The sequence below is a fragment of the Neomonachus schauinslandi genome, chromosome 3, assembly GCF_002201575.2.
Source record: "Neomonachus schauinslandi chromosome 3, ASM220157v2, whole genome shotgun sequence".
Classification (NCBI taxonomy): Eukaryota; Metazoa; Chordata; class Mammalia; order Carnivora; family Phocidae; genus Neomonachus; species Neomonachus schauinslandi.
Window position 1 is genome coordinate 45,241,106 of NC_058405.1, and position 26,954 is coordinate 45,268,059.

Sequence of the window (26,954 nt, forward strand, 5' to 3'; positions counted from 1 at the left end):
ACCCACCTTTTTTCTGTCACTTCAGTTTGGTTTTGTTAATATAATTCTTTTAAATTTGTTGGCTTAAGTTTTAAGGGACGTTCTTTTGCTTAGAAGAAACATAGGTGGACTATAGTGAAAATATCCCTATTGGGGAATTTTAGTTAAACTTTAATTGTTGGACAGAAAATGTTATACTAAATTTTTTCAGTTGTCTTTTGAGTAAGAAATATTCATTTGGTATTGTATATAATTTACAGTATCGGTTTTTAATTGGACTCCACAAACATTCTAAAAATAGTATACTGTATAGTTCTAAGACCCTTTCAGAGAATTTTTTTTGAAAAAGTATGGGTTTTGGCTTGTGTTAATAAAATGAATAGTGGTAGATATTTCAGTAGGTATAGTGGTAGGTTGATCTCTTCTGAGGATTGCTTTTAAGCACATATCACTTCATCTTACTTTTTTATTGTTTACTAATTAAGTCAAGGTTCTGACTTTTGTAAGCTAATCATCATTAAAGCATTATATTTGCTAAAAGAGATAAAAATTTAATATCTTAAGATCATTAGAAGGAAAGTGATGACCATTGTATTTACTCTCCTGTGTTAAATCTGACATGTCAATTGTTGAAACTGTACAAAGGTAAATTACTGAACTTGAAATCGAGCTTACCAAAATGCTTTGTTTTGACGTAAAGTTACACTAATAAATTGGGTGTACATTTATTCTTTTTCTCGGTTTTAGGCAACAATACTTCAAATTAATTGATGAGTGTGTATCTCAGATTGTATTGCATAGAGATGGGATGGATCCAGACTTCACATATCGAAAAAGACTAGATTTAGATTTAAGTCACTTTGTTGGTGAGTATTTAATATTTAAATGGAAATCTTTTATTATCCCCTACCCTGCCAGTCACATTTGCAGCATTGCTTCTAATGGTGTGGTCCTGTAGAGTCCTGAGGGCCCTCAATACCCTCCTTTTCAGAGGATCCTAACAATCCTAAGACCTTATTTGCCTTTTCCATTGTTTTGATACTTGTGCTGGTGATGAAAATAATGGTGGGTCAAACTGCTGGAACTTGGTTAGGAATCAAGGCAGTAAGTGACACCAAACCGTGTTAGTAGCCATCGTATTCCTCACTCTGAGTAAAACAAAACAATAAAAACTGCTGTTTTAGTTGAGTGTCCTTGATAACTGGAAAACACTATTTTATTAAAAATTGAACCCTCGAGTACGCATTACTTTAATATCCCCTAAGACAAAACGAACTGTCTTTACACATTTAGCACTTCCACATCCCAAAGTTCAATGAGCACATAGCTGTGTATTTGCTTAAATTGCGAGCTGAATTGGCTGATTTTTGCTTTGAAGGAATGATTGTCATGAAAAGCTGGGGCTACTCAGGCATGACTGTTTTGGCACACACGTTTCTTAAAAATGAAATGAACCAGGTCAGGGAAAACAACTGATAGAATTTGTTACCAATGATCAAATTCAAGCTTTCAAGTAAAAATTTGAGTTTTGGAAAACTTGCATCTGCTACTGTTAGCTTGACAGCTTCCCAGTACTCAAATTTGTTTCTGATGAGATCAATGGTGATTATTTTGATCCTATATGATGGGATGTGTCAGCATTTGGAGACTCTGCATGACTCTGCAAACCACTCTTTTCCACATTCCAGTGCCTGATACAAATTCTGCATGGGTAAAGAATTCATGGATTTTAAAGTAACAGAGAACAAAATAGTCATTGATACGTGATCCCACATAGCAACTAAGGTGTAAGGAGTATGTGTAAGTCAAATTTTGGCATAACATGAGAAAAGAATATCCATTATTTGAGTGAGGTGGTTTTTTCTTCATAGGATATTTGAGTCCAGTAAGAGGTATGGAACGTATAGAATGAGAAAGAAACTAGATAATATTAGTGGCACTGATAAAGAAAGTGCTTATTTCCCTCCACAGAAGAGAAGTAATTAGAAGTTCCTGGTAGTGGGAGGGATAGAGAAATGAGGAAAAACATCCTGTAAATACAAAGCAAGCTAAAATGTGGAACAATTTTGAATAGTATCTGAAAATCCAGTTGCTTCCCCCTGGCCATTAGGAATGCTTTTTCTTGAGTAGATGAGAGGTTTAGATATTGAACCCTTGAGAAGGGAATAGACACCATGACTACTGCTTGGCTCTATGAGTGAACCATATTTACATAGTTATAACAAGTACCTTGTATGTGTTGATTTTAAATGTTTACACAAGACTTACAGACACAGTACAAAGGACTTAGAGAAGAGAATGTCAGTGTGTTCACGTGAATAGGTGAGCGTGAAGACCTGGGGTTCGGATATTAGGGTAGAGAAACGTTGGAAAGTATGGGGCACAGATAACTTCATATATTGGAGTGGAAATCAGGAGATGTTGTTTTCGTAACAGAGGTCAGAGTTTTAAATATTTAGTGCTCCAGAGCCAGCCAATTTAGAAAGCAAAATTATTAAAATAAATAGGATTAGACAAGGAACACCATTTTCATCTTCTTTAATAGGAAGCTATCTATAACGTATTAAATCAAGAAATTATGGTATATACATTTTATTTAGAGATAAGAAGGTAACTGCCAGAAGATAAAAGAAGAACTGTAAGAGGTAGCAGTTTGGAAGTGGAATTGAGTTTTTAATATAGTGATTTGTTGTTACTTTTCATCATAAGCCTTCTGTAATGTGTTTTTAAAACTGTGTTTATGTATTACTTTTATTTAAAAAAAGGGATCAACTATATCATGGGGAATCTATATGAATCACTTCTTCTGCATTGTATCCCATTGTGTGCATATATATTGTAGCTTATTTAATCTATTATTGATGGACATTTATTTCCAGATGTTGGCTAATAGAACATCCTTAAAGGCACAGTCCTAACAATAGAATTGTTGGGTGAAAGAAAATGCATATTTTAAATTTTAGTACATACTACCTCATATTAACTAGTTATCATTAGCAAAGTTCATTATGCTTCCATTACACTAGTGTAGACAAGTCAGTTTCTCTGTGCCATCTACAACGCTTGGTATTATGGATCATTTAATCCTTGCTGTGTCTCATTAAATAAAATTTGTATTTTTGTGTTAGGTAAAGTGAAATGCCTGTTCATATGGGTTAGCAGCTGTTAATTTTGTTGTTCCTAATTTTCTGTTCATTACTCTTGCCCGTTTTCCTAGCTTGTGTTGGATATCATCTTCTTCAAAATATTTATGGATTGATGATAGAAACCTTAGAGTATTCTTTCTTATATTTGAACTTTTTCCTCCTTTTGTCTAATAGTTTGAAATTAAAGTTGGGTTTGTCTTTACCTTTCTATTTTATGGGCTTGGTGTCACACTTGGAAAATCCTTCTCCATCCCAGTGTTAGGTTTCTGTTTTGCATTTTTTATTACTGGCATTATTTCTAATTCTTTTCTATGATTTTCCTTCTGAACTTTTAAAGTCCCTAATGATTTTAAGAAGTACTGGAATAAAAAAAAAAATTGTCATCACAATTTCAGATACTTGCATAGATCAAGCTAAACTAGAAGAGTTTGAAGAGAAAGCATCGGAACTTTACAAGAAAGTAAGTAATTTTGACCAACTTTGCAAGACTCCATGAGGAGCCTCCTCAGGCATGCTTCTGCGTCAGGGACTTTGCTTGGTGTTCCCACTCTCTCTTTTACCTCCTTTAGGCAGCACAAATGCCATCCCAGAGGAGGATTTCTAGACTACTATATTTAAAAATTTTAACTCTCTACTCCCAACCCTGACCCTGTTTTCTTCTTTTTATTTTTTTATTATTTATTTATTTATTTTTAAGATTTTATTTATTTGCAAGAGAGAATGAGAGAGAGCATGAGAGGGAGGAGGGTCAGAGGGAGAAGCAGACTCCCTGCTGAGCAGGGAGCCTGATGTGGGACTCGATCCCAGTACTCCAGGATCATGACCTGAGCCGAAGGCAGTCGCTTAACCAACTGAGCCACCCAAGTGCCCGACCCTGTTTTCTTCTGTTGTATTCATTATCTGACATGCCACATGGTGTATGTATTTACCTGTGTGTCCGTGGATGTATTATCTCTTTCTTCCTCTAGAGTAAACTTTAGGAAGGATTTTTGTTTTGTTTATTTGTTTGAAGGATTTTGTTTATTCACTGTCCCTACACCCAGAACAATTCCTGGCCCTCAGAACTTAAAAAAAAAAAAAAAAAATGAATGTGTGAATGAATAAATGAACAAAATGCATAGACTCAAAGTTTTAGGATTGGAGTATTCCTCAAGAACTCCTGTAACTTAGGCCCTTAAGATCAAAATTATGTCTAAAAGTTTTAAAAGGAAGGTTAATTTTGTTTTGAGTAAAGTTGCTTCCTTAGATTTAATTGAACATATAAAACTGTCATTTTTATAGGTGAAAAGCATCCAATATTACCAGTTGTTTGTTTCTTCCTGGTAGTATTGCTGACCATCCAGTCATTCTCTGCTTTTCTTTAAGGTGGGGTTCTGTGGTTTCATCTCTGCTCAGTATGTATCTGTTAGACTTTTTCTCTGTTTTGAAAAATTTACATTTCTTCACATTTTAAGTAGTCACTCTGATTTAAATTCTTGTGGCTGGTTTCTCACATCGGAGGAATAAATGATAATTACTACTACCAGCACCTGAATGAACATACACTAAATGAACATTTACTATGTGTTTGGTACCATGCCTGAGAGGCTACATTTTTGATCTATCCCGACCCAGATGAATTTTTTTTTTTTTAAGATTTTATTTATCTATTTGACAGAGAGACAGGGAGAGAGGGAACACAAGCAGGGGAAGTGGGAAAGGGAGAAGCAGACTCCCCGCCAAGCAGGGAGCCTGATGTGGGACTTGATCCCTGGACTCCACGATCATGACCTGAGCCGAAGGCAGTCGCTTAACCAACTGAGCCACCCAGGCGCCCCGCCACGACCCAGATGAATCTTGAGAGAATTGTACATTTTTATAACCTTTTAAGATAATATAACTTGCAAATGGTAGACAGTCTTCCATAAGTTATTGGGAATTCATGAAAAACTTTGTAAATGTCCTGTATAAGAAGTCCTGAGGTTCACCACTTAGTGAGAGATGATTAACTCCTGGGCCTCTGGCTGCAGACTAGGATTACAGCTATGAATATGATACTGTCATTGCCCTGCAGTAGTGTAGTAGACAAATTAATGGATCATTTAAGTGTCATATGTGTTACAGTTGATAGGTGGTCATGTTGTAGGGTGACCCCTCACCCTGACCTTGTATTCCAAGCTCTCTACTTCTCTACTGTTTTAAGTCTTCATGAGAAAGTAGTAGCAAACTTTCAAGTACTTGATTTGGATGCATCCCAGATAGTGTAAATTTCCTCTTATAATCATTTTTAGGTATAAGGTATATATGAATGTTGCTAAACGTGATACCCTTCTCAACATATTGTTTTAAAATTGTAAAGTTTAAGTGTAAGTAGAAGAAGGACCTTGTTCAAGGTTACTTGTCTCCTTTTAGTCAGAAGTTATGTCTTAGGTATATTCAGAAAATATTGTTTGCTCCATAAAAGATTTCTATTGCCATATCATTTTGTATATATCAGCAAGAACTTCTTTCTGATAGCTTTATAAGGACACATGTAAATACTTTGCTTTAGGCAGGAAGCTATCATAGTTGCTAGACACATTCTTTATTTTGGTGCATAAATTTGAAAAATGAAGACCAGAAATGTCATAAAGTACATAGAGAATATTGAATTATCAACCTTCTTGTATAGATGCACTAATACATTTACCCTAGGGAGTGAAATTAAGCAGAGCCTCAGCCTTAACTGTGTTTCTTGACATTTTTGCGTGTAATTTTGTAAGCGTAATATTGCTTCAGTAACTCTTTTTGGAGAAGAAGGCTATCATGTCTGTTTTTATAAAGTACGTCTTTAATGGAGATTCATTTTATCCCCAAGGCTACTGTGATTTGACTATAGATATTATAAAAATGCTAAAGCAAAGTTTATATTTTGTCTGATCCTTTTAATAGGGTAGGATGTAGAAATTCCTCTCTGTTAAGTAATAGAGATACTTTAAGTAAGGCCAAGTTAATTTAATAAATTCTTTTAGAGTATACTAATTATGGCTCTGGTAGTTTTGGTAGTTTTATCTTTGTTCCAATAAATAATCCTTTTTCCTTCCAAATCTTATTCTAAGCCATATGAGATAGGATAGTGTACATATTGATATTGTGAAAAAGACTTCATTTTTACTCTCATAAGGATTTAATTTTTTATTTCTTGCTAAGCAGCAGTAAACATTGAGCAGTCATAAAAGGGAGAATAGAGAACATGACCTCTCAAAGATTTTTCATGCTGGGAGATTGAAGAACTTTAATATATGATATTGACATATTTATTCACAACATATAAAGGGAGATTTGACAGGAATTGGCTCCATCTGTTCATTCCAGAAATATTTATTGAGTTTAGTTATAAATGTAAGGCTTTGGAAAGGTGATGAATAAAATATTCAGCTCATTATTAATAAGCTTCCAGTTGGTGAATGTTACTGAGGTCTGTGATAGTGCATTTTGATATTTTTATATGACAGTGTAATAACTATTATGGTAGTTAAACCCAATGCTGTGTGTAAGCCTATAGAAAGGATTTCTCATCTAGTCTTGGGTGGTCAAGGGAGGCTTACCCAAGGAAGTGATTGATAGCTAATGTGAGGCAACAGGCTGAGATAGCCAAGGAGGTATATGGAAATTTATTGTGAATTTCTTATAGGCATTTCAAGATTAATACTTCTGAAACCAAATTCATTTTTCTTTTCCCTAAAAATGCCCTGTCAAGAGTACCTGGGTGGCTTCGTCACTTAAGCATCCGATTCCGTGATTTCCATTCAGGTCATGATCTTGTGGGTTGGGAGATCTAACCCTGCGTTCTTGGGCTCTACTCTCAGCGGCGAGTTGGCTTGAGATTCTCTCCCTCTGCCCTCCCCACCCCCCGCTTTCTCGCTTTCTAAAATAATACTTAAAAAAAATGCCTTTCCCCATGTATTTTATATCCCTATTTCCCCCCCCTAAAATTCTAATATTTAGTTTCCAGTTTGCAAAGCAATAGAACACCATAGTCATCTTAGATATGCTTCGCTCATTCATTTCCTATGTTCAGTTGTACACTAATTTTTTTAGATTGTTTAAAAGAAAAAAAACCATTTGTTTTTTTTTTTTTTTCTTCCCCATTCCTCTGTCTTCTTCCTTTGTTCAGGCAGGCCTTCAGTTCTTGCTTGGATAACTGCAGTAGCCTCTAAACTTGTTTTCATGCCTCTGGTGTTTCTCTTTCATTCCACCTTCCACCCTGCTACAGGTTGGGTTTTCCAAAGTGCAGATTTGATCATGTTAATTTCTTATAAGTACTCTTAATAACTCTCCTTGGTTTTCAGGCAAAAGGGAAACCTTTTTGGCTTATTGTAAAATTCCTTTGAACAATTTCATTCCTGTCTACATCAGTGACTTCATCCCTGGGGAGCCTGGGTGGCTTAGTTGGTTAAGCGACTACCTTTGGCTCAGGTCATGATCCTGGAGTCCCAGGATCGAGTCCCGCATTGGGCTCCCTGCTCGGCCGGAAATTTGCTTCTCCGACTCACCCTCCCTCCTCTCACGCTCTCTCTCAAATAAATAAAAATCTTCATTAAAAAAAATGACTTCATCCCTTGCAATTTCTTTTCCCTTCTCCTTTTATGGCACTGACACATGGTTGCTTGTCATTTATGCACTGTGCTAGGCCCTGTCTTTGAAGTGTCCGCTCCCCTTCCCAGCTAACTATTCAAGTTCTTTAAACCTGGGGTCAAGCATCCTTCCTCCTGGAATCACTCTCTGCAATCTCTTTTTCTATTGTGGTAATTTTCATAGATTTTGGATTATTAGTTTGCTTTTACTTTGCCACCAGACACTACACTTACTAAAAGCCATGACTGTGTTCTATTCAACTCTATGTCTAGCACCTACCACTTTGAGGAACACATCAGACACATTCTATTACTTACTATATGGGAATTAGGTAGTCTGGGGTGAGGTTAATGGGAATTAGGTAGTCTGGGGTGAGTCCTAGGAGGTTCCTAGATATTAGGTTAATGAGTGTAGCCTTTAAATGTAGCCACTGAAAGTTTAAGAGCAAAAGGAGTCCTGTTTTTTGAGCCAGTTCTTTAGAAAGAATAGCAGTATTCAAAAAAGTTTGTAGGGGGGAAGATAATACTGGTTTTAAAAATACTGGTTTTGTTGTTTTTTTTTTCCTTGTTCATTAAGCATTTGAAATACATTTATGGACTAATTAGCTGTGTGGAATTCACATGAGAAGCTGAGCTGGTGATAGGGATTTGGACACCATCAGTGTATGAATGGGATTGAAGCATGTGGGTGTGGAAGATACCATCCTACCAGACATGAGAAGTGAGACCAACAGAGGGGTGAAGAAAGAGTCTTATAACATGGAAATGTTAGAAGGTGGGACTGAAGAATAGGAACTATAGAAGAATTGGTAGGAACAGTCAAGGAGTTAGTAGGAGAACCAGAACAGTGTGTTGTAATGGAACACACTGGTGCACAGAGATGAATATGGGGGCAAATTTGCTTACACTAAATCATGGGGGACGCAAGACCTGTGGGGGGGGGGTGGGTATATGAAAAATCTTTGGGAACTTTTGCCTAATTTTGATGTAAACTTAAAATGGTTCTAAAAAATAAAACCTATCTTAAAAAACAAACTATAAAACAGTACCTAAATGTAAGTTGTAGGAAGGTGGTGTGTTCTCATCTAAACTCAGGGTTGGAAGACAAAATCTGGCTTTTAATCTCACATCTTCACTTACTGGCTGTATAATGATGAACTAGTTAACCACCTCTTTGAGTTAGGGACAAAATAAAATTTGTAAATAAGTACCTTCTGTAAATGAGTTTTATATTACTGTTTTTTCCTTAATTGAGGTTTGAGTGTATTTTAAAGTCTAAAGGCTACATTTGGGATGTAGTTGTGTATTTTTTTGATTTTTTTTTTTTCTTTTTAAAAGAGATAAATGTTCTTTGATTGTGAGACACTATGCTATTGAAAGTCACCTCTGCTAGGAGAGGTTTTCAGTCACGATGATGACAGGGTGAAGCTATTTGAATGCAAGATGGGAATTTGTGATGAGGGGCTATATAAATTAGAAAACTCATTGGATTCACCAAATTTTGCTGTTTGCCTTCCTCCCACAAGGTATTGCACCAGGGTCTTTGAAAGATTAATTTACCATTAATCTCCCAAAGTTTAATCTCCCAAAGATTCATGATAAATAACAGATTTTATTATCTTAAATTATTGTTGAAGGTTAGAGCCTACATCAGGGCCCTTAACTTGCATAATGATGTAAGAAAAAGATGCATTTACAAAATGGAGTCATTTAATAATAAAAAATACTAAAATGGAATTCTTTTAATTCCTAATGATAAACTTCCCATAAATTTTAAGTAGAAGTTTTTGCAGGTAGGGGTCATGGAACTCAGTGCAATGCTTTGCTATTATTGTACACAGAGTTGCAATGATATTTAGGGACTTTTAAGAAAAATGTCACTGTTGAAGATCCCTCTGAGCCACTTTGCTCTGCCGAGAGGAGAAGGTCACACCATCTCTGGCTTTGTCTGCTCCCTTGCAAACTGAATGATTTTTGGTGGGACCTGGAGGGACCTAGAAAAAGGCTTTCGGTGACTTAGCAAGATCTGCCATTCCTTTCATAAAAGGTTTGTGTTCTACTGACAGATCATTAGAGTCCTATTTCTCTATGAAGAATAGTGCTTTTCAATGCCATCTTTCTGTCTCCTGGTTTGTTTGTTTGTTTGTTTTTCCTTTGCAGTTTGAAAAAGAGTTTACCGACCACCAAGAAACTCAGGCCCAACTGCAGAAAAAGGAAGCAAAGATTAATGAACTTCAAGCAGAGTTACAAGCTTTTAAGTCACAGGTAAAATACCATCTTTCTGGATTGAATTTGGGTATTGAAAGCTTACCAGGGAAGCAAAGGTCATGTCATATCTTCATAGCTCAAAATGTTTAAGCTTTAATTTCACTAGTATAATAGTATTGTTTATATGTATTTCTATTCTGTAAATTTTTTTTAAAAATGACTTCGCCACTTTTTTTTGTACTTGGCATTTTTAAGAATGTCTAAACTTTTACTAATTAATCTGCTTATGTTTCATTTGGGTTTTGTTTTTAATGTCACATGTTTTATATGTAATCATAAAGGGTAAGAAAATCTTTTACTCTTAGATTTGTCATTCATCACTGATCTTTATCCCACTACAGGAAATTATTGCTCAAGCTATTTATTTTTCAAAACCTTCAGCCTATGGGTACCTTGCAGTGAAAGATAACCTCTAGCTGAATGAGAACATTTTCTGATAATTTTTCAATTTCCAAAAGTAAACAGATTTAAAACATGACAAAAAAGAGAGCAAATCTGGATTATGAAGCAGATAGCTCACATACACCCTCTACATATAAAACATTTAGATAGCAAGAAATACATCATCTGCATGTTGTAAGTGGATGACAGTAAAGAGGTAGAATATTCATAGCTAAATTTCTTCATGCAGATTTACATATAGGATGATGAGCAATAAGTATAGTTTTTGCTCATTTTCTTTCATCCTAATTTATGGTTATGTCGAAATAGTCTCAGATGTACCATTTCCTAGATCAGTGTACTATTTCCCATATTATTGGCTATTTTGTTTTCTTTTAAATACTTAGTGGATAGTTTTGTTACAGAGCCTGTAAGAAGATACCTGAAGAGATAGCTATCTGTTAAGTGTTCAGTTTTAGGCAAAATGAAGCTCTTTTCTGTAAGAAAATGACTCTCAATGATCTTTCTTTGGTGTGCAAGAAGGAAGTACAATTTATTGAAACTTTTCATCTTTCCCATGTGGCTCCTTGTCTCTCACACTAAAAGAAATATTTGATTGTGTTTTATTATTTCAGATTGAGTTATAGACAGTGGCTGAGATATTTATGTCCAGTTTCTCTTGGTCTGGGCTAATATAAATTTAAAAAACTTTATTTTTAATTTGTTATACTTGAAGGATTAGTTGTAAATCCAATCTAAAGAATTCCTGTCAATTAAAAAAAGAAGATAATCATCAGCTTTGGATATATTGCTGCATGTGTTTTAAATAAATATGGGAATGAATTAGTTTTAAAACAGATTAAATCCAGGAATCTCCTATGTTATTTAAGAATGTGGAAAAGGATGACTAGTTTTGTACATCAGAAGCAAGCCTGGAATTAGAGACCGTATCGGCCACCCTGTTAATTTTTGAAGAACAACAAGAAATTTTTTTTTTTAATGGATTGGTGTGTTTCTCATGAAATCTATTCATTTGTCTTAAGATCCTTCTCTTTGATCAAAGCCATAATGATTATGAAGGGTATGAATAAAATATATTCTGTTATCTGTGATTTTATTCCTTTATTCACTTAACAACTAAATGTTGTCGGGTGCTGGGGCTATAATGGTGAGCAAGTTAATCACAGGTTAATCTGGCCTCATGAATGATATATTTAAGTCAGCCATCCTCCATCAAATGAGCTAGTATAGAGCGGAAATCTAACCATTTCTTTAAGACATTAGTAGTTAATTATAAAATGCATATTGAGTGTGAATATAACATACATCTTTAACATTCAGAGGGCAGTACTATCCATTCTAACAGCAATGCAGCATAATGCTGAATTGATTCTACTTTATAGTTAATTTTTTGTTAAGATATGTTTGATTTGTGGTTTCAGTTTCTTTTATAACACTTTTTCTTTGTGCTGATCTCAGAGGTCAATTTCAGGCTTTTATACATGATCTCTTTTCCATAATTGTGCAATGAAAATTTTAAAATGATTTATTAACATTTACTAAATGCCACCATTTGCAAGGGGTGTGTGTGTGTGTGTCTGTCTGAATTGAAGTAATTACAGGAAAATAATCATACTACAAAAAATTTATCAACTCTCGTCTTCTTTATGATAATTAAAATGCATTTATTCTTACCATGCCATAGAAACAAAAGGACAAAAGTGACGAGTGGACATACTTGGCTCTTTTTCACTCCTGATTTTGCATTGCTTCTCTGTGACTTTGGACACTATTGAATATCAGCATGCCCCTGCTTCACTTGTGATTCATGAACCTGTACTTGTCTGCTTTTTCTCTCATCTTTCATCCATTCATCCTACACGTATTTCTTCAGTGGCTGTCATTTGCCAGTCGCAACCTTAGGTGCTGGGAAAAGAATAGTAAATTCTACAGACTTAGTCACTTCCCTTGTGGAGCTTATAATCTCTCAAAGAGATAAATGCTAATGATTCCTTAAGTATTGAACACTTTGATAGGTACAATCAAAGAGAAGCAGTGCTATCAGTGTAAAAGGAGTGGTCAGATGAGGCTTTCCTGAGGAAGGGAGGTGCTAAGACTGAAAGGACCAGCAGGAAGTGATCCATGTGCGGAGACTCGAGTTCCAGGCAGAAGGAATAGCATGTGCCAAGGCCCTGAAATCGCTGTGAAGTTGGCATCTACATGGAATTATATATGAAAGCCACTTGAAAGGCCAGTTAGTTCACAAGGATCATGATGTGCCCCCGCCGGTCCTACTTATGAATTTCAGGTTTTTTGTTTTTGTTTGTTTTTTTTCCCTCCTCTCAAGGTCATTGGCACATGTCACATGATGTGACAATACTATTTAAGTCTGTCTTGATCTTCTTATTGTTTAACTTCTCATTTAAATGCTAGTATTCCATAGAATTCTGTACATAGACTTTTCTTTATGCTAGATGCTCTGTCCATACTGCGTGACCTTAGCTACTCTCATGACTTGAACTATCACCTAGAAACTGCTGATTTTCAAATCTTCTAAACCCATATACCCATATCCTTCCTGGATATCTCCACCGGCATGGCCATAACTACCAAAATAGGAAATAATATTTCTGACAATTACACTTTTATGAAAACAAAAGTGAAATTCTTTAACTGGGGGGAAAAAACCCCAACTTGGTTGGAATTTTGTTTTTTTTGGTTAACCCATGTGAAATTGCTGATAGTGAATTATCTTTGATTTAAAATAATAAATTTTTGAGCAAAGTGTACTTCTGCATGTGTTGTAGGTGTTTTTAGTCATGTTTCTTTTGTCCTCTTCTCTAGTTTGGTGCCTTGCCAGCTGGTACGAATAACGCTTTGCCGCTGTCCAGAGAAAATGGAACTGGCCCCCCAGCACTGGCTCCTCCCCCGCCGCTGCCCTCCTGCGGAGGCGGGCCGCCTCCACCCCCTCCCCCACCCCCTCCTCCACTTCCAGGAATGCCAATGCCCTTTGGTGGTCCTGTGCCCCCACCACCTCCCCTGGGATTTCTCAGCGGGCGAAACTCTCCTCCTCCACCAACCCTACCATTTGGGTTAAAACCAAAGAAAGAATTTAAACCTGAAACCAGCATGAGGAGATTGAATTGGTTAAAGGTAAAACAGAACTAAATGGAAGAAAACATACTATCACCTACATTAAAATTTAATTTTATATTTACACAGTGACATTAAATAGGCATTATTTGAATTAAAGTGTTGAGACAAAGCCCTTTTCTCTCGACTAAGGCTTTCTGGTTTAGAAATTTGGTGAGAGTTAATAATTGTTAAATGGGATTTGATTCGTCATCAAATTGATAATTCAACATTATCATCATTGAACCCTTTATGAAGTGTTTCTCAAAAGGACAATGTTAGTGATCTTTGGAACTTTTCTATGTGGGTAGCCATTGGAAAAACCAATACTAGTTGTCAGAGGTTGATATTTAGTCAGGACGTAGAAATTCTGAATTCTGTAGAAAGATGGTTTCATGGTCAGACAACTTTGGGAGGGGCTGTGTAATGTATCCTGCACTTGAATTGTTGCAGTGCACACGAGCATTATTAAAGACTCTGATAGGTATAATTAAGAAGCAACAAATTTTATTTCACTCTGCTTCAAACCCTCAACGATGTGGTAGTGGAACTCCCCACTCCCCCCTTAATAAAATCTTAGCTTCCTGGGGAACTTGGATTCTGTTGAACACACTTTGGGGGAAAATATTACAGGGATTGCTTCATAAACATCTGCTGGCAGCGATGGGACCCTGGGTCTGAGCATAGTGATTGCACTGGGAGAGGTGAAACACCCAACTATTTATGAATCCATCTCTCTGATTGCAGATCAGACCTCATGAAATGACTGAAAACTGTTTCTGGATAAAAGCAAATGAAAATAAGTATGAAAATGTGGATTTGCTTTGTAAACTTGAGAATACATTTTGTTGCCAACAAAAAGGTATGTTGAACATAGTGCTTATTTGTTAATTTTAGTACGTTAACACTGCCGATTCTTATACATTAACTTCTAGAGAGCATTATTTTAAGAGTCCTAGACATGATATTTTTACTTCACTAATGGTTAAATTATCTAATGAAAGGAAATGTTTAAAATACAGATTTTGTTATTTGGATTATTACATGAGCAGTCTTTAAAATGCAAATGTTTAATACAGAACTTTGTCAAATTTTCAGTATAGTATCTTTTGAAGGTGTTCTAAATTGGACTTTTAAAAAGGAGGATGTTTTCACAGAGGATTTTGGCATGAGAATTCCTTTTAGTCAATGGGACCTAGAAAAACAAACAAAATGTGAGCCTTTTTTCTAGTTATAATTTTACCACCCTTTAATATTAGAGTGTAGCAATAATTAGCATGAGTCACATGAGATAGAAATACCAAATTTATAGAATACCTTGAAGGCTAGCTTAAAATAGAAATATATGAATAGATTATATGATCTTTTCATTAAAAGTAATAGCATTCATTTCCAAAATTTTTTGTGAAAGCTTTTACTTGTTTGGTGTGATATTTTTGTTTTGTTTTTAAATAACTCAAACATTATTCTTGCCTGAAAATTGGGTTTCCACCACATATGTTTCAGAGTTGATATCCACTTAAACTATTAAGTTAATTTTTAAGTTATGTAATGCTTACATTTTAGGCCTATATTACAAGGTACTTATATCAGTGATTACCTTTTAATTTTCAAAAAGGAAACTTTTTCACCACAAATTATGCCACTTATGACCCTGGGCTCATTGAGCACAGATTGCTGGAGAAGATAGATTGTACTCCAGCTGGAGATGGGAAGGCTTGCTGTAGAGAGGGAAGAATTAACTTCTTAAAATACCTATTATGGGGGCACCTGGGTGGCTCAGTCAGTTAAGCATCTGCCTTTGGCTCAGGTCATAATCTTGGGGTCCTGAGATCGAGCCCCATGTCATTGAGCTCCCTGCTCAGTGGGAAGCTTGCTTCTCCCTCTCTCTCTGCCACTCCCCCACCCCATTTGTTCTCTCTCTCTCTCTCTCTCAAATCTTAAAAGCTACTATGTGTTAGGCACTGTGCTATGTATCTGATTTAACGTGACAATCACGGCAATGAAAGGATATTGGCAGATACTAGAAAAAAAATCATTTGCATTCCTTTGAAATGCTTATAAAATATAATTGTAAATTAGAATCTCTTTCTAAAAAATAATGTAAGTTAGAAACTCTAAAAGGTATTTGTAAATTAAGGTGGTTTTCCAGAATTTGGGATAAACCCAGAGCCTTCAGCAGATATTTTTGGGCACTGTTCTTGACCAAAATAGTAAAACTGATGTAGTTTGATCTTTGAAAACAGTGGGAATTTTCTCAGCAAGCTTATCCTAGGAAAACTTGTGAAGTAAGCAGATCTTAATTTTACCTTTTGATTATGGAGAATGAACATTTTCTCTGAATAAGATTAGTGTGCTCTTCAGGCAATCAAGGAAAATATATGGCAGTTAAAATGTGTATTTACATGTAAAACACTTCAGAATTTCAGATTTCGTAATCTGGAATTGATTAGTTTTCCCTTTGCTTTCCTAGTAGGTACAAATGGTGGTACCTTAAAGCTATTTAAGTAATACTGCCATCCAGCTACTGTCTCTTTTTTTTCTCTTTACTCTGATTACTTTCTTAATTAATGAGGCTCAAAAGGGAAACTTGTTAGCATGTCTTTAATTTAGCTGTAGTGCTAGCCCTAAATGAAATAATTGGACCTTTAAAAAATTCTTAAGTCATCTAACTTTAGCCTTGAGATTCAAGGTTGAAAAAAAAAATGTATTTGCTGAATCTAATATTAGTTATAAAGGGTAAGGTGAGGGAAGGATGATCTTTTTGTGAGTGTTCTGTACTTCCATCATTCTCTGCCTTTGGACATGCTGTCCCCTCGGCCCAGAGTCTCTCATTTGACTTAGAGGCTGGCAGAGACCCATGACTTCTATTGTCTCAGCTCAGATGCTACCTTCTTTCTTCAGTGACAGTGGAGGATACTTCCATGGTGACCAGGAAAGGGGGAAGCCCAAGGTTGTTCCCCTGGGTGATGCCAACATTTCACAGTGGCAAGCTGAGAAGGTGACAACTTTTTGGTCTGGATTTTAAAGAATAATTCCTAGAGAACATTATTCAAGGAGAATTAAGAGTGCTTTTTAAAGCATTACTAGTGCTTAAGTATTTTATTGGAAAACAAAATTGCTGCTTTCAGAAAAGTAGGACTTCCTATAGCTATTATGTAGTAAAGATCAGAAAGGAAGGCCAGAGGAGAGTACCTGGAAAGCTTAGACAAGACTGTGGGCTGGTGGAGTGGACATATTTCTCCTTGTCTCTTTATTCACGGCCTGGCCCCTGAGGCTTTAGGTCCAAATCCTAACTTTTTGCCCATCTCCCATGACTCCAGAGGTTACTTTGAATCAATTTTGTGATTTCTGCAGAAATCAAAATTAAACCTAGTCACTTATTATTCAGTCCAAGATGGCCCTACAGTTGCTCTCTGCTCCCTAGCTGGCAGGGGTAAGGGAGAGGCATTGCCTCCTGGTTGATTTTCATCATTGGTTTGCATCACAGTTGAACATGGAAGGACCCAGGATTCCCATCATTGGAGACTCTACGGGGTTTTTAGAGAACTAGTGTATCTGTTTCTCATTGTAGTAATTCTTTTGTCGAAGAACCAGGGCATTTTGTGACAACATGGATGGACCTGGAGGGCATTATGTTAACTGAAAATAAGTCAGCCAGAGAAAGAAAAATACTGTATGATTTCTTTTATATGTAGAACCTCAAAGCAACAAACAGTAAAAGCAAACTAAGCTTATAGATCAGATTGGTGGTTGCCAGAGGTGTGGGTCTGGGAAATGGGCGAAGGGGGTATAAATTTGTTAAACAAAAAACCCAAAGCTATTTCTCGGATTACAAAGGTGGAAGTTCCATCCCAGGAATTTAAAATGGTAAATGTCAGTCAGTTGTGCTCCCTAAACGTTTGAAACTGGTAGAAAGAAAAAAGGAAACTGAATTCAACCATTTATTCTCTGTTCTAATCACATGCTCTCTACTTTGTTGTTGTTGTTACTCATTTTTATTATTTTTTTCTTATGGAGGACACTGCTTTGGGTTTTACAAACTTTCAGGTTAAGATGACTGGGTTTTAGTGGTCTTATACCCTGAAAGTTGGAAAGGGAAGAGGGCCTAATTGTGGCCCAATAGTACCCATAGAGCACCTGTGGTTTACCACTCCCTGAGCTGGGCCGTCTTCACGTTACCTTGTCCAATCAGGACCACATCTCTACTGAGATTTTTCTTCTGCACAACAATGCTATCTCCTCAGAATACCACCCTGGCCCGGGCTCTGGTAGACATAGCAAGATATTCTAGGTATGAGCTTTCCTGGCTGATTCATGTTGTTGTTTATAATATCTCCCCCGCTGCCCCTCCCCGCCTCGCCCCTGTCAGATTTTAATAATGTTGTCTTTTAAACTAACCTCCCTGTGATGTTTTTAACATTGCTTTAATAGGGAAGTGCCTGTGCCCTATCTTGAGGAATATAAGGAAACTGTCTCAGCCTTTTCTTGTGAAATCAACATGTTTCCCTGATTCAGTTTGTATCACTTTCTCTTCTGTACCTTATTTTGCAATCAGGTATCACTTTGGTTTCCTTGCCTTTCTCAATCCTGAATTTTCGAGTTCTATCTTAGCTTTCCATATTTTAAATTCTTCTGAAAATAACACATAGGCATTTTCCTGGTCATATTTTTCTTTCTCGCTTTCTTCCTTATTCATTGCTCCCACCTTTTCTCTTTCCTATATTTGGCTACTGCTGTTCAAGTCAGCAAATATTTATTTGGTATACAGTGTATGCTAGGCCTTGTGATTAGCACCTGGGACACTGTTAGAGAGAAAGGCAGACGTGCCCATTCCTGTCTCCATGAAACTCAGTCTCCGTGAAACTCAGTCAAGTTCTCCCTCAAGTTGAAGCATAAGAATGAGGAATGGAACGACAAATGTTGATTTTGATATAGAAAGGGCTGTCATGTTTTACTGACTTGGGCTCCTGTTAAAATTTAACAAGATTATAAAAGAAAATTGTGTATATATCTCTTTGAAATGTAATCACAGTATTCATATATTGAACATTTGGTATCATCAAAATAATGCTAATGACCTGCATATTTTTTACCAGATTGGAAGCATCTGTTGGCTAATTTTTACAGGCTGTTGGAAAATGGATTAAAGTATACTAACAGGTTATTGGTGTTGGATTTATCAACTAAAATTAATATTAATTTCTTCCATTCACAAATTATTAACTTAATAGGGATTAAAGGGCTTTCTGAAAATACGTGAATAGTCTAATTCACTTAGACTGATTTATTATAAAAATGTGATTCCACAATTGTTAGCTTTCTGAAGTAATCACATTTTATAACAGGTGCATCCTATTTGCCAGATAGGGCTAATAAACGTTTATAAATTTCTCAACTGAACAGTTATGGCATATGGAAACAGTTAATGGATTATGCACTTAAAAACAAATCAAGCTTAGATTTCTGACATCATAGTTCAGTGGACAAAGTATTGAAGTAGGGAGTGATAAACCATGGATTATCCCAGGGACTTGGCTGTGTTCAGAATGTCGCTTTGTATTTGAAACACAATTTATTCCTCTGTATGAACAAAAGTGTATATATAAAAACAAAAAAAATCCTGAACTACCTCACAAGACTACATTAAGATGAATAATGTAATTTATAACACAGTGTTTTTGGGAATGCGTGTTAATAGAGAGGTGATGCCAAGATGAATGCAACATACCTTAAAGTTTTTTGACAAAAAGTGTTTTGACAAACACTAATTTGGAAAGATTGAGGAGGAAGTCCATGAAGAATTAAGTATTTTCCTAGGGATTTATCCTTCGGTTCTTGTCTGTGTCTGAATCTGAAAAGAACTAAAGATTTAAGGAAACGACAGGATAGGTCAGGAATGTCTTGCTTCACCATTAGAAAGTATCTCATTGTTACCAATTACTTGTATTTTGTGTTGGGTTGCTGAAGAAACAGAAATGTATTCTGAAAGCTTTAAAGAAATAGAGAAAAAGGCTAAAGAGGGTGGGTTTTTTAGCCCGGAGCCACAGGCGACTTTAAAGTCCCAGAATGCTTCAGTTACATGCTTAGTTATACAGCATATTTTTGACATGGTGTAACGGGAATTTTAAAGGCCCCTGTAACTAGGCCTATTACTTGTATATTGTACAAATGCTGCAAACAGAAAGGGAGGAGGCTTAGACGTGTGTGCATGGGGGGGGGGAGGTGCTCATAAACATAGCTCCCCCCACCCCACCCCCCGCTTTTTTCCTATTCTCTCTTTTCCTTTTAACATTGGAGAGAGGAGTGGTACTGGGGAGCACTGGATTCACTGGAGTCACTTGACTAGTAGATTGGGGTAAACTGTGTTCCTTCTAGATTACAAAGTCACCTTGGTGTTTTAATTCTTGTAGTTTGCACCTGTAGCTGTCCCCTCTTGACAACATTGTAAGGTTGTTACATTTTACTGTCCTCACATATTTTTTTCCCCTCGGGATTTCGCTTCCATTTCCCGTATCTTCTGTCTTCTCCCCATTGACCCAGGGCATTTCTTGTTGCCCTCTGGTTGCTCAAAGTACACTTCCCTATTTCAGGCAGTTCTTCTTTGCCTTGTCTACATTATGTTCTAGCACTCAAGACTCCCACTCATAATTAGTGTACAGTATTATTCACCTGGAAATATAAAGGAGAGTCATCCTTCTCAATGCAGGATTTTAATCTTAAAATGATATTTGTAAATCTGGCTGTTCACTGCCCCCTTCCTCTGCCGTTCTGCATTCTTCCCTGTCCCCCATGCCTACCTCCACACACACTTGCCAGGCTTGGAAGAAATAGGATCGCATGGTCTTAGTAGAGCAACTGGATGCCACCACTGTGGAGCATGAGAAGGTGGGAGGTAGGAGAGTCCTGAGGAGACAGGTGTAAGAGGCTTCCCGCTGGCTTGTATGCTGTTGGAACTGGATACTAAATAAACAATGTAGTAAATTCTTTTGTAACAGGGGGAAAAAAAAACCCTTTATGAAAATAACTTTTTTAACCTTAAAGTTCCTAAGTTAGATTTTGAGGTAATTATATATTTGTGTTTAGGTGAGCTGGGTGTGTTTTGTCCCTCAAAGTTAAATTATTTAGTCACAGCTTATAATTTGTAACACATTCTGTGCATTTAACATAAGCATTCACGGATTTCCTGGCATCTAAGGAGAAACACCAGGTTAGAAATCTTTGGTTATCACAGCTCTCACTTGTCTAGGTGTTTGTCTGTGTATTAAAAAAGTGGTTATTTCCAAGTCAGACATATCTAATCCAGGAATTTTTAACTTGGGGTCTTTGAACTTGGATAACGAAAAAAAAAAATCATTACTTTCACTAACCTCTAATTGAAATTTAGCTTTTCCTTCAATTGTAGATATAGGCAACAAACGCACCAGCACCTAGGCCATTTCTACCTGTAAAGTTTATATATACTTTTATTTATATCCCATTAGAATTATTTCAGATATATTAAAATATTGTTGTTTAATGCATTAATACAGAAGCCTATTTTGTCAGTTGGGTCCCTCCAAGAGCAGATACCAAAGGTTGGGGTACAGGAGTTTTTTTAGGGGATATGTTGTGGGTAATGCACATGAAGGGTAGAAGGTGGGGAAAGCAGGACTTCGTAGGAAGAACCTTAAGCTGTGGTGTAATAGAACAAATTTTCAGCCACCATAGTTGGGGGAGAGCTCTAGCTCAGAATGTCTGTTAGGCGAGTCCCAAGATGGGCCCTGGTAGCCCGGGCTGGTGCTCCTGCCATGCTCAGCCATTGGCTCAGGCTGCCCAGGAATCGCGTGGCCTGGACTGAGAAGCTAAGGAGCATCCTGAATGTGGCAACAGCTTGGACCTTGCCAGCTAAGTGTGCTCCTTCCTAAAGGGAGATCTCCTGTGTATTTTATTTCTGCATTTAAGAATTATTCTGAGAAGCGGTCCACCGCTCTGCCGGTGGGGGCCCATGCCAACAAAGGTTATGCAGCCTGCTGTAGACTTTCTGCCGTGTACAGTGCTGGCCGTAAGGCGGACATCAGGGGCCTTGGCCTGAACTTGACTGCTGCCTATTCACATATATGCAGCCCTTCTGTTTTGTTCTGAGATTTTATTTATTTGAGAGAGAGAGAGAGTGTGAGCACAGGCAGGCGGAGGGAGAAAGAATCTCAAGCCGACTCCATGCCCAGTCTCAGGACCCTGAGATCACTACTGAGCCAAAACCAAGAGTTGGAAGCTTAACCAACTGAGGCACTCAGGCACCACCCCCTCCTTTTTTTTTTTTTTTTTTTTAATTCAAGGGACCAGTACCTTATTTGTAACGCGAATAAGATACTTCACCCAACTAGGAATACCTTTTTATGGTGACTTTAACATCAGGTCGTCCATTTTTGGGTCTACTTTAACAGACTGTAATGCATTTGTTGATAAAAGCATATGTCAAATCTGGCAAAAATACAGAACTCCTTAATTAGACAATAATACAAAAGTATTGATAACATTTTTTTTTTTTAGCAGTTGTGTTTACCTCCTATCATTTTATTGGTTCCCCAAAATAATCCTGCAGAAGAACCAAGGCAAATATTGCCTAGATCTTGTATGTAAGAAAAAGTTACACTCTTCAAGCGAAGTTGAACTAAAAGGGGCTGCCACTCTGAATGGAATACAGATCTGAGTCTAAAGCCATGGCCTCTCTGCTGTGCCATGCTGCTTCTCTGATTAAAAGAAATCCTATTATGTTTTATTTAAAGTGCTCTTCTTTGATTTAAAATAATTTCCCTCTCATCTCCTGTCACCTTAGCACTGCCCCACAGCAGTTCACCCTTATCCCACAATTTATATTAAAGGCTTTAAAAACTTGCCACTTTTTATTATGACCATCTTTCATCATTTGGTTCCTCTATTCACTTCTGTAAGTATTTGAGCTGTAAATACTAACACCATGCTGTGGCGTGTACAGGAGGAGAGAGGGGCAGTGGAGTCACCCCCACACCCACGTGTGACCCCGGCTTTGGCAGCTATAGTTCTTTATAAAATGGGGGAGATGATACCCATCTCACAAGGTGATGTGAGGATTATATCATGAAGATTTTAAAGCATCTTTTGTAATGCCCAGCTCATTGTTAGTTGCTCAAGAATTATTAGCCGAACTTAAATTTTGGGAATGCAGATTCATTTCCATTTGTAAAATTTTGTGTACCTCCTCTGACTCTTCTACGGAACCTGGCCAGCTCTAGCCCCACTTCCAAATGAAGCCTTTAGAACCATAGGACTGCTGAGGTAACTGACCTGTGTTAGTGGCCACTTCAGAAGATTTCTCTAACATGGATCTCTACTGTCAGTTTTAGAAAATATTAATAGGTTCTGTACATCCTGTTTCTTTCATTTTTGTGTAGGTCTTCACTGTCAAATGCTTTATTAAGTTCCAGGAGAAGGAGGGATCTGTTGAATCAGGAATAAAGACCATTTTTTTTTTCTTCTTAATTTTTTCCGAGTTTTTCCATGATTTTTTTTTCATTCAGTTTACAAGTCATTAATGGAGCTGAGCCAATAATTTTTGTGATTTTATGAAATTTAAAAGCAGAATTTTAACTTGGTGTGATTCAGGTTTCGAGTGTTGAGCTAATGATTTCAGTGTGAACTTGAAAAGCTCAGTCTGTACTTTCTAAAATCTGACTGGTTCTTGTTAATTATTTGTTATTATTTTTGACAGTTATTTACAGTTTCAAAGATTAGCGAGGATGCTATGTATGGCTTAATGTAATTACAGAACTGGGGTGCATTAAGGCATAGGGAACCTGTAGTTGATAGGCAAATACAAGAGCCAAGGAAAGCTTATGGCCAAAATTCTCCCCAGGGTTTGCAGGAAGGGTGATAACTGTTAATTTTCTTATTTTCATAGAGTGCTAGCAGAAGGTTCAGAGGAGTGATAATTTTTCAGTAATAGATCTTTTTTCCCTCCTCCCGCTTTATAGTATAAGCTAAAGAAATTATTTACGTGAACCATATATAATTGTTGAAGTTCTACTGTTTTGACATATTAAGAACTTTGAGTGGTTCCGCCCAATTCTTGTTTCCTAAAGTCGTAACAAATTAAGGAAATATATAGAGCTGTCTTTATAACTTAATGAATATTGGTATTTCTACTTTTCTCGTAGCATGTCAAATAATCAATAAGAGGGACAAAACTCCTGAAGTGAGAAGTATTTATTTTAGAATGTCTTACAGCCCCCAAATCTAAGATTGGAAGACAACTTTGGAATTTTATATGCTGTATTAGTGTATATAAATTAGTGTTTTCCGGTGAATCTGTGAGGAACGTCGCCTGCAGGAAACAGTACCCAGCTAAAAGTGATTTAGACAAGAAGTCTGATGGTTGGTTGTCTCAGATTTGGTAAATTCATCATCCTAATGATGTCAGGACCCAGGATTAACTTCTCCACTTTCTTAGCTTTCTGTCCATTTCCAGCATAGGGTAGGAGGAATCCTTATGCTCACAAATGGGGCTTTGTATTAATTTTCTATTGCTGCTCTAAAAAATTACTGTGAATTTGACAACTTAATGCAAATTTACTGTTTTACCGTTCTGTTGGAAGTGCATCATGGGCCCACTGGGCTAAAATCAAGGTGTCAACGGGGCTACATTCTGGGGGCTCTAGGGGACAATCTGTCCCTTCCTTGCCTTGTCCAGCTTCTAGAGCTGCCCACATACCTGGCTTCCTTAATTACATCCTTCTCAGACTATGATGTTCACCGGGAAAGTTTCTTTCGAAAAACCATGTGATTAAATTGGGTGCACCTAGCTAATCCATGCTCATGTCCCAATCTTTGGGTCTGTAATCGTAATCACATTTGCAAAGTTCCTTTTTCCATGTAAGGTAACATATTTATGGTTCTAGGGATTAGAACATGGTCATCTTCCATAGAGGAGGATGGGGTGCTAGGATGAGTGGTTGTCCTAAAACTGCAACATTTCACAAGGTACTTGGCCCTGTTAATTCCACTCAAAATTATGTCTGTCTCCTTTAGCTCTGCATTTCTTTTACAGGAGCGCCGTCTTAGGGTCCTGAGGCATTTTAACTTTATAAGTTATTCTGTTCACTCTGTTATTGAGCTTTGGATCTTTGCTAATCACATTAACATGTTTTCATTGCCACAGCTAAGTGTCTTTCTGGAGTTTTAGGAAAAATCCTTACATATGTCTAAGTGCCAGGAAAAATTTTTTTTTCCCTTTTTAGTCAAATATATTTATTTAATGGGCAACAGGTATCACAGTTTACTATGTATTTCTTAGTTTGTAATGCACACTATAAATTTTATTTTTTTTCGGAGAAATTATTAAGTTGTGTGTGTATAGATATATATAATTTTTTTTCAACCCAGAAAGACGCTCCCAAAACCTAAAGAACCTTTGGCATTTAAAAACAAATTGGTGGGGCGCCTGGGTGGCTCAGTTGATTACTGTCTGCCTTCGGCTCAGGTCATGGTCCCAGGGTCTTAGGATCGAGCCCTGCATTGGGCTATCTGCTTCTGCTTCTCCCTCTCCCTCTGACCTGCCCCTCTCTGCCCCTCCCCGCCCCTCATGCTCTTACTCAGTCTCTCTCTCAAATGAATAAATAAAAAATCTTAAAAAAAAAAAATTGGTTCTTTACTCTTATTACTATTTAAAGAAAGACTGGTTCTAATTTAGAAAAAGAAATGTGTACTATTTTATACATTATTAACTTCTGGGAGATAACTTATCACATTATTAACTTTCTACACTGCCTGTTGAAAAACAATTTCCTCACTTTGAAGTTTAGTTAAATATTTTAAAATGCAGATTGTTACTCCTGTTCTATGATGTTTCACAATATATTTTTATCTGAGTAATATTTTTGTGTTAGAGATCCTGGGAAGAGGGATGTTTTCCTGGTCCAGATATTACTCAGACCTCATAAGCATCTATAAATGGATATGAACATATAATTTCATTACAACCTGGAAAATATATAATTGCATATTTCACTGGGCAATTTCAAATACAATCTATAAAAAGTTTATTTTAATTGGAAAAAATTCATCACTGAGGAAATCCCATTTATCAGAAAGATCTAATGCAACCACATTTCACACAAAATAAGCAATTTATTTTAATTTAATTGTTGGCTCTTAGTCATTTGCCGGTCTACTCTTCCATCATGATGATACTGCCTTTGCCTCGTTCTTCCTGAAGCCGAGCTCTTCTTCCTCCTTTCATCTTTTCTTCTTTTTCAATTAGAGAACCAATTATTTTTCAGGGTTTCACAGGTCACAGTGGGACAGTTTGGCATGCTGCTCCCGTAGCGTAAGATTCAACCCAGAAGAGTTGAAATAATTGGAATAATTGTGTTTGTTTTTAAATGAGGGATATTAGCATTTGGAGATTGAATGTGTGTTTTAAAATTATACTTTTTATGAATAATACCTTTCTCAAGTTTTAGTGTGCTTCGTTTCAAATCTTGCCTATCTATAGAAAAGTGAATATGAGCTTTTCCCACTGACCAATCGTTTGTATTTCCATTACCCACTTTAGTAGATTGCGTGTTGTTTTCAGTACTGATAGCGAGGAAGGCAGTAGTCTCTTCCAGCTTCAGTGTGGTAGCAATGCTTGTGCCATGGAATTTCCTCGATGTGTGTGTGTGTGTGTGTGTGTGTTGTAAACTTACCTGTTTATGAAGGAATATCTTCCATAAACCAGATAATCCAAATTGATCATCACTGGGGTGCAGCTTCATTTTTTACCTCTGTGAGATTGTTGAGTACAGAGAAGGCAACTGATGGGATCATCCCATGCCCATTTTTGTATCTCTGAGGTGCGCTTTGTCAAAAAAGCTATTTTCGTGAATGTGTTCTTGATGAATAAGCGTAACTTACAACCTCAATAAATCAAAATTTCTCATTATTCTTGATCATGTTAGGGTTGTAAGAAGTCCAGAACAGCTGTTGGAAGCAAAAAGCAATGAGAGAAAGGAGCTGACTTAAACAGTAAAGGAGAAAAGGAGCGTCTGCTTGGCCCCAGTAACTGTGCACAGTCCTTACGTTGTGAGCTTTAGGCCTTCTCCCCATGTTCACGTGTAGAGGCTGAGGCTCAGAGAAGTTAAAAATCTGGCCCTCTAGGTCGAATCACTATCAAGGAGCTGGAAGTCAAGAATTCACTTCTTCCTGACTTGGCACCTTGTGTTCTTTCCCCTCTCTCCTGGTGAGACCGAAAGGGGAGGAGGGAGGGGGTGTCCGTGGAAGTCCACATGCGCTGGTATGGAAATGACCTTGGTATCAGCTCCCCTGACTACCTGTGTGGCACAGTGAACTCTTTTCTTTTGTTCCTTTAACCTTTGGAAGCTCTAATATCCATTTTATCCATTACATACGTACTTCCAACCTCTTTTTCCCTTAAATACCTTTTGTGTTGTTTTCT

At 36.9% G+C, this 26,954-nt stretch overlaps 1 protein-coding gene across 4 annotated transcripts in view; it reads left to right on the forward strand.

Moving 5' to 3' along the window:
* DIAPH3 (diaphanous related formin 3) overlaps nucleotides 1-26,954 on the forward strand; it is a 488,058-nt gene that overhangs the window by 163,733 nt on the left and 297,371 nt on the right. For all 4 annotated transcript variants that reach the window (XM_021697835.2, XM_021697836.2, XM_021697837.2 and 1 more), the window contains 5 exons: nucleotides 727-845; nucleotides 3,521-3,585; nucleotides 9,881-9,985; nucleotides 13,214-13,522; nucleotides 14,249-14,363. In XM_021697835.2, the coding sequence (XP_021553510.2) occupies nucleotides 727-845; nucleotides 3,521-3,585; nucleotides 9,881-9,985; nucleotides 13,214-13,522; nucleotides 14,249-14,363 (713 nt within the window). The remainder of the gene's footprint in view (nucleotides 1-726; nucleotides 846-3,520; nucleotides 3,586-9,880; nucleotides 9,986-13,213; nucleotides 13,523-14,248; nucleotides 14,364-26,954) is intronic.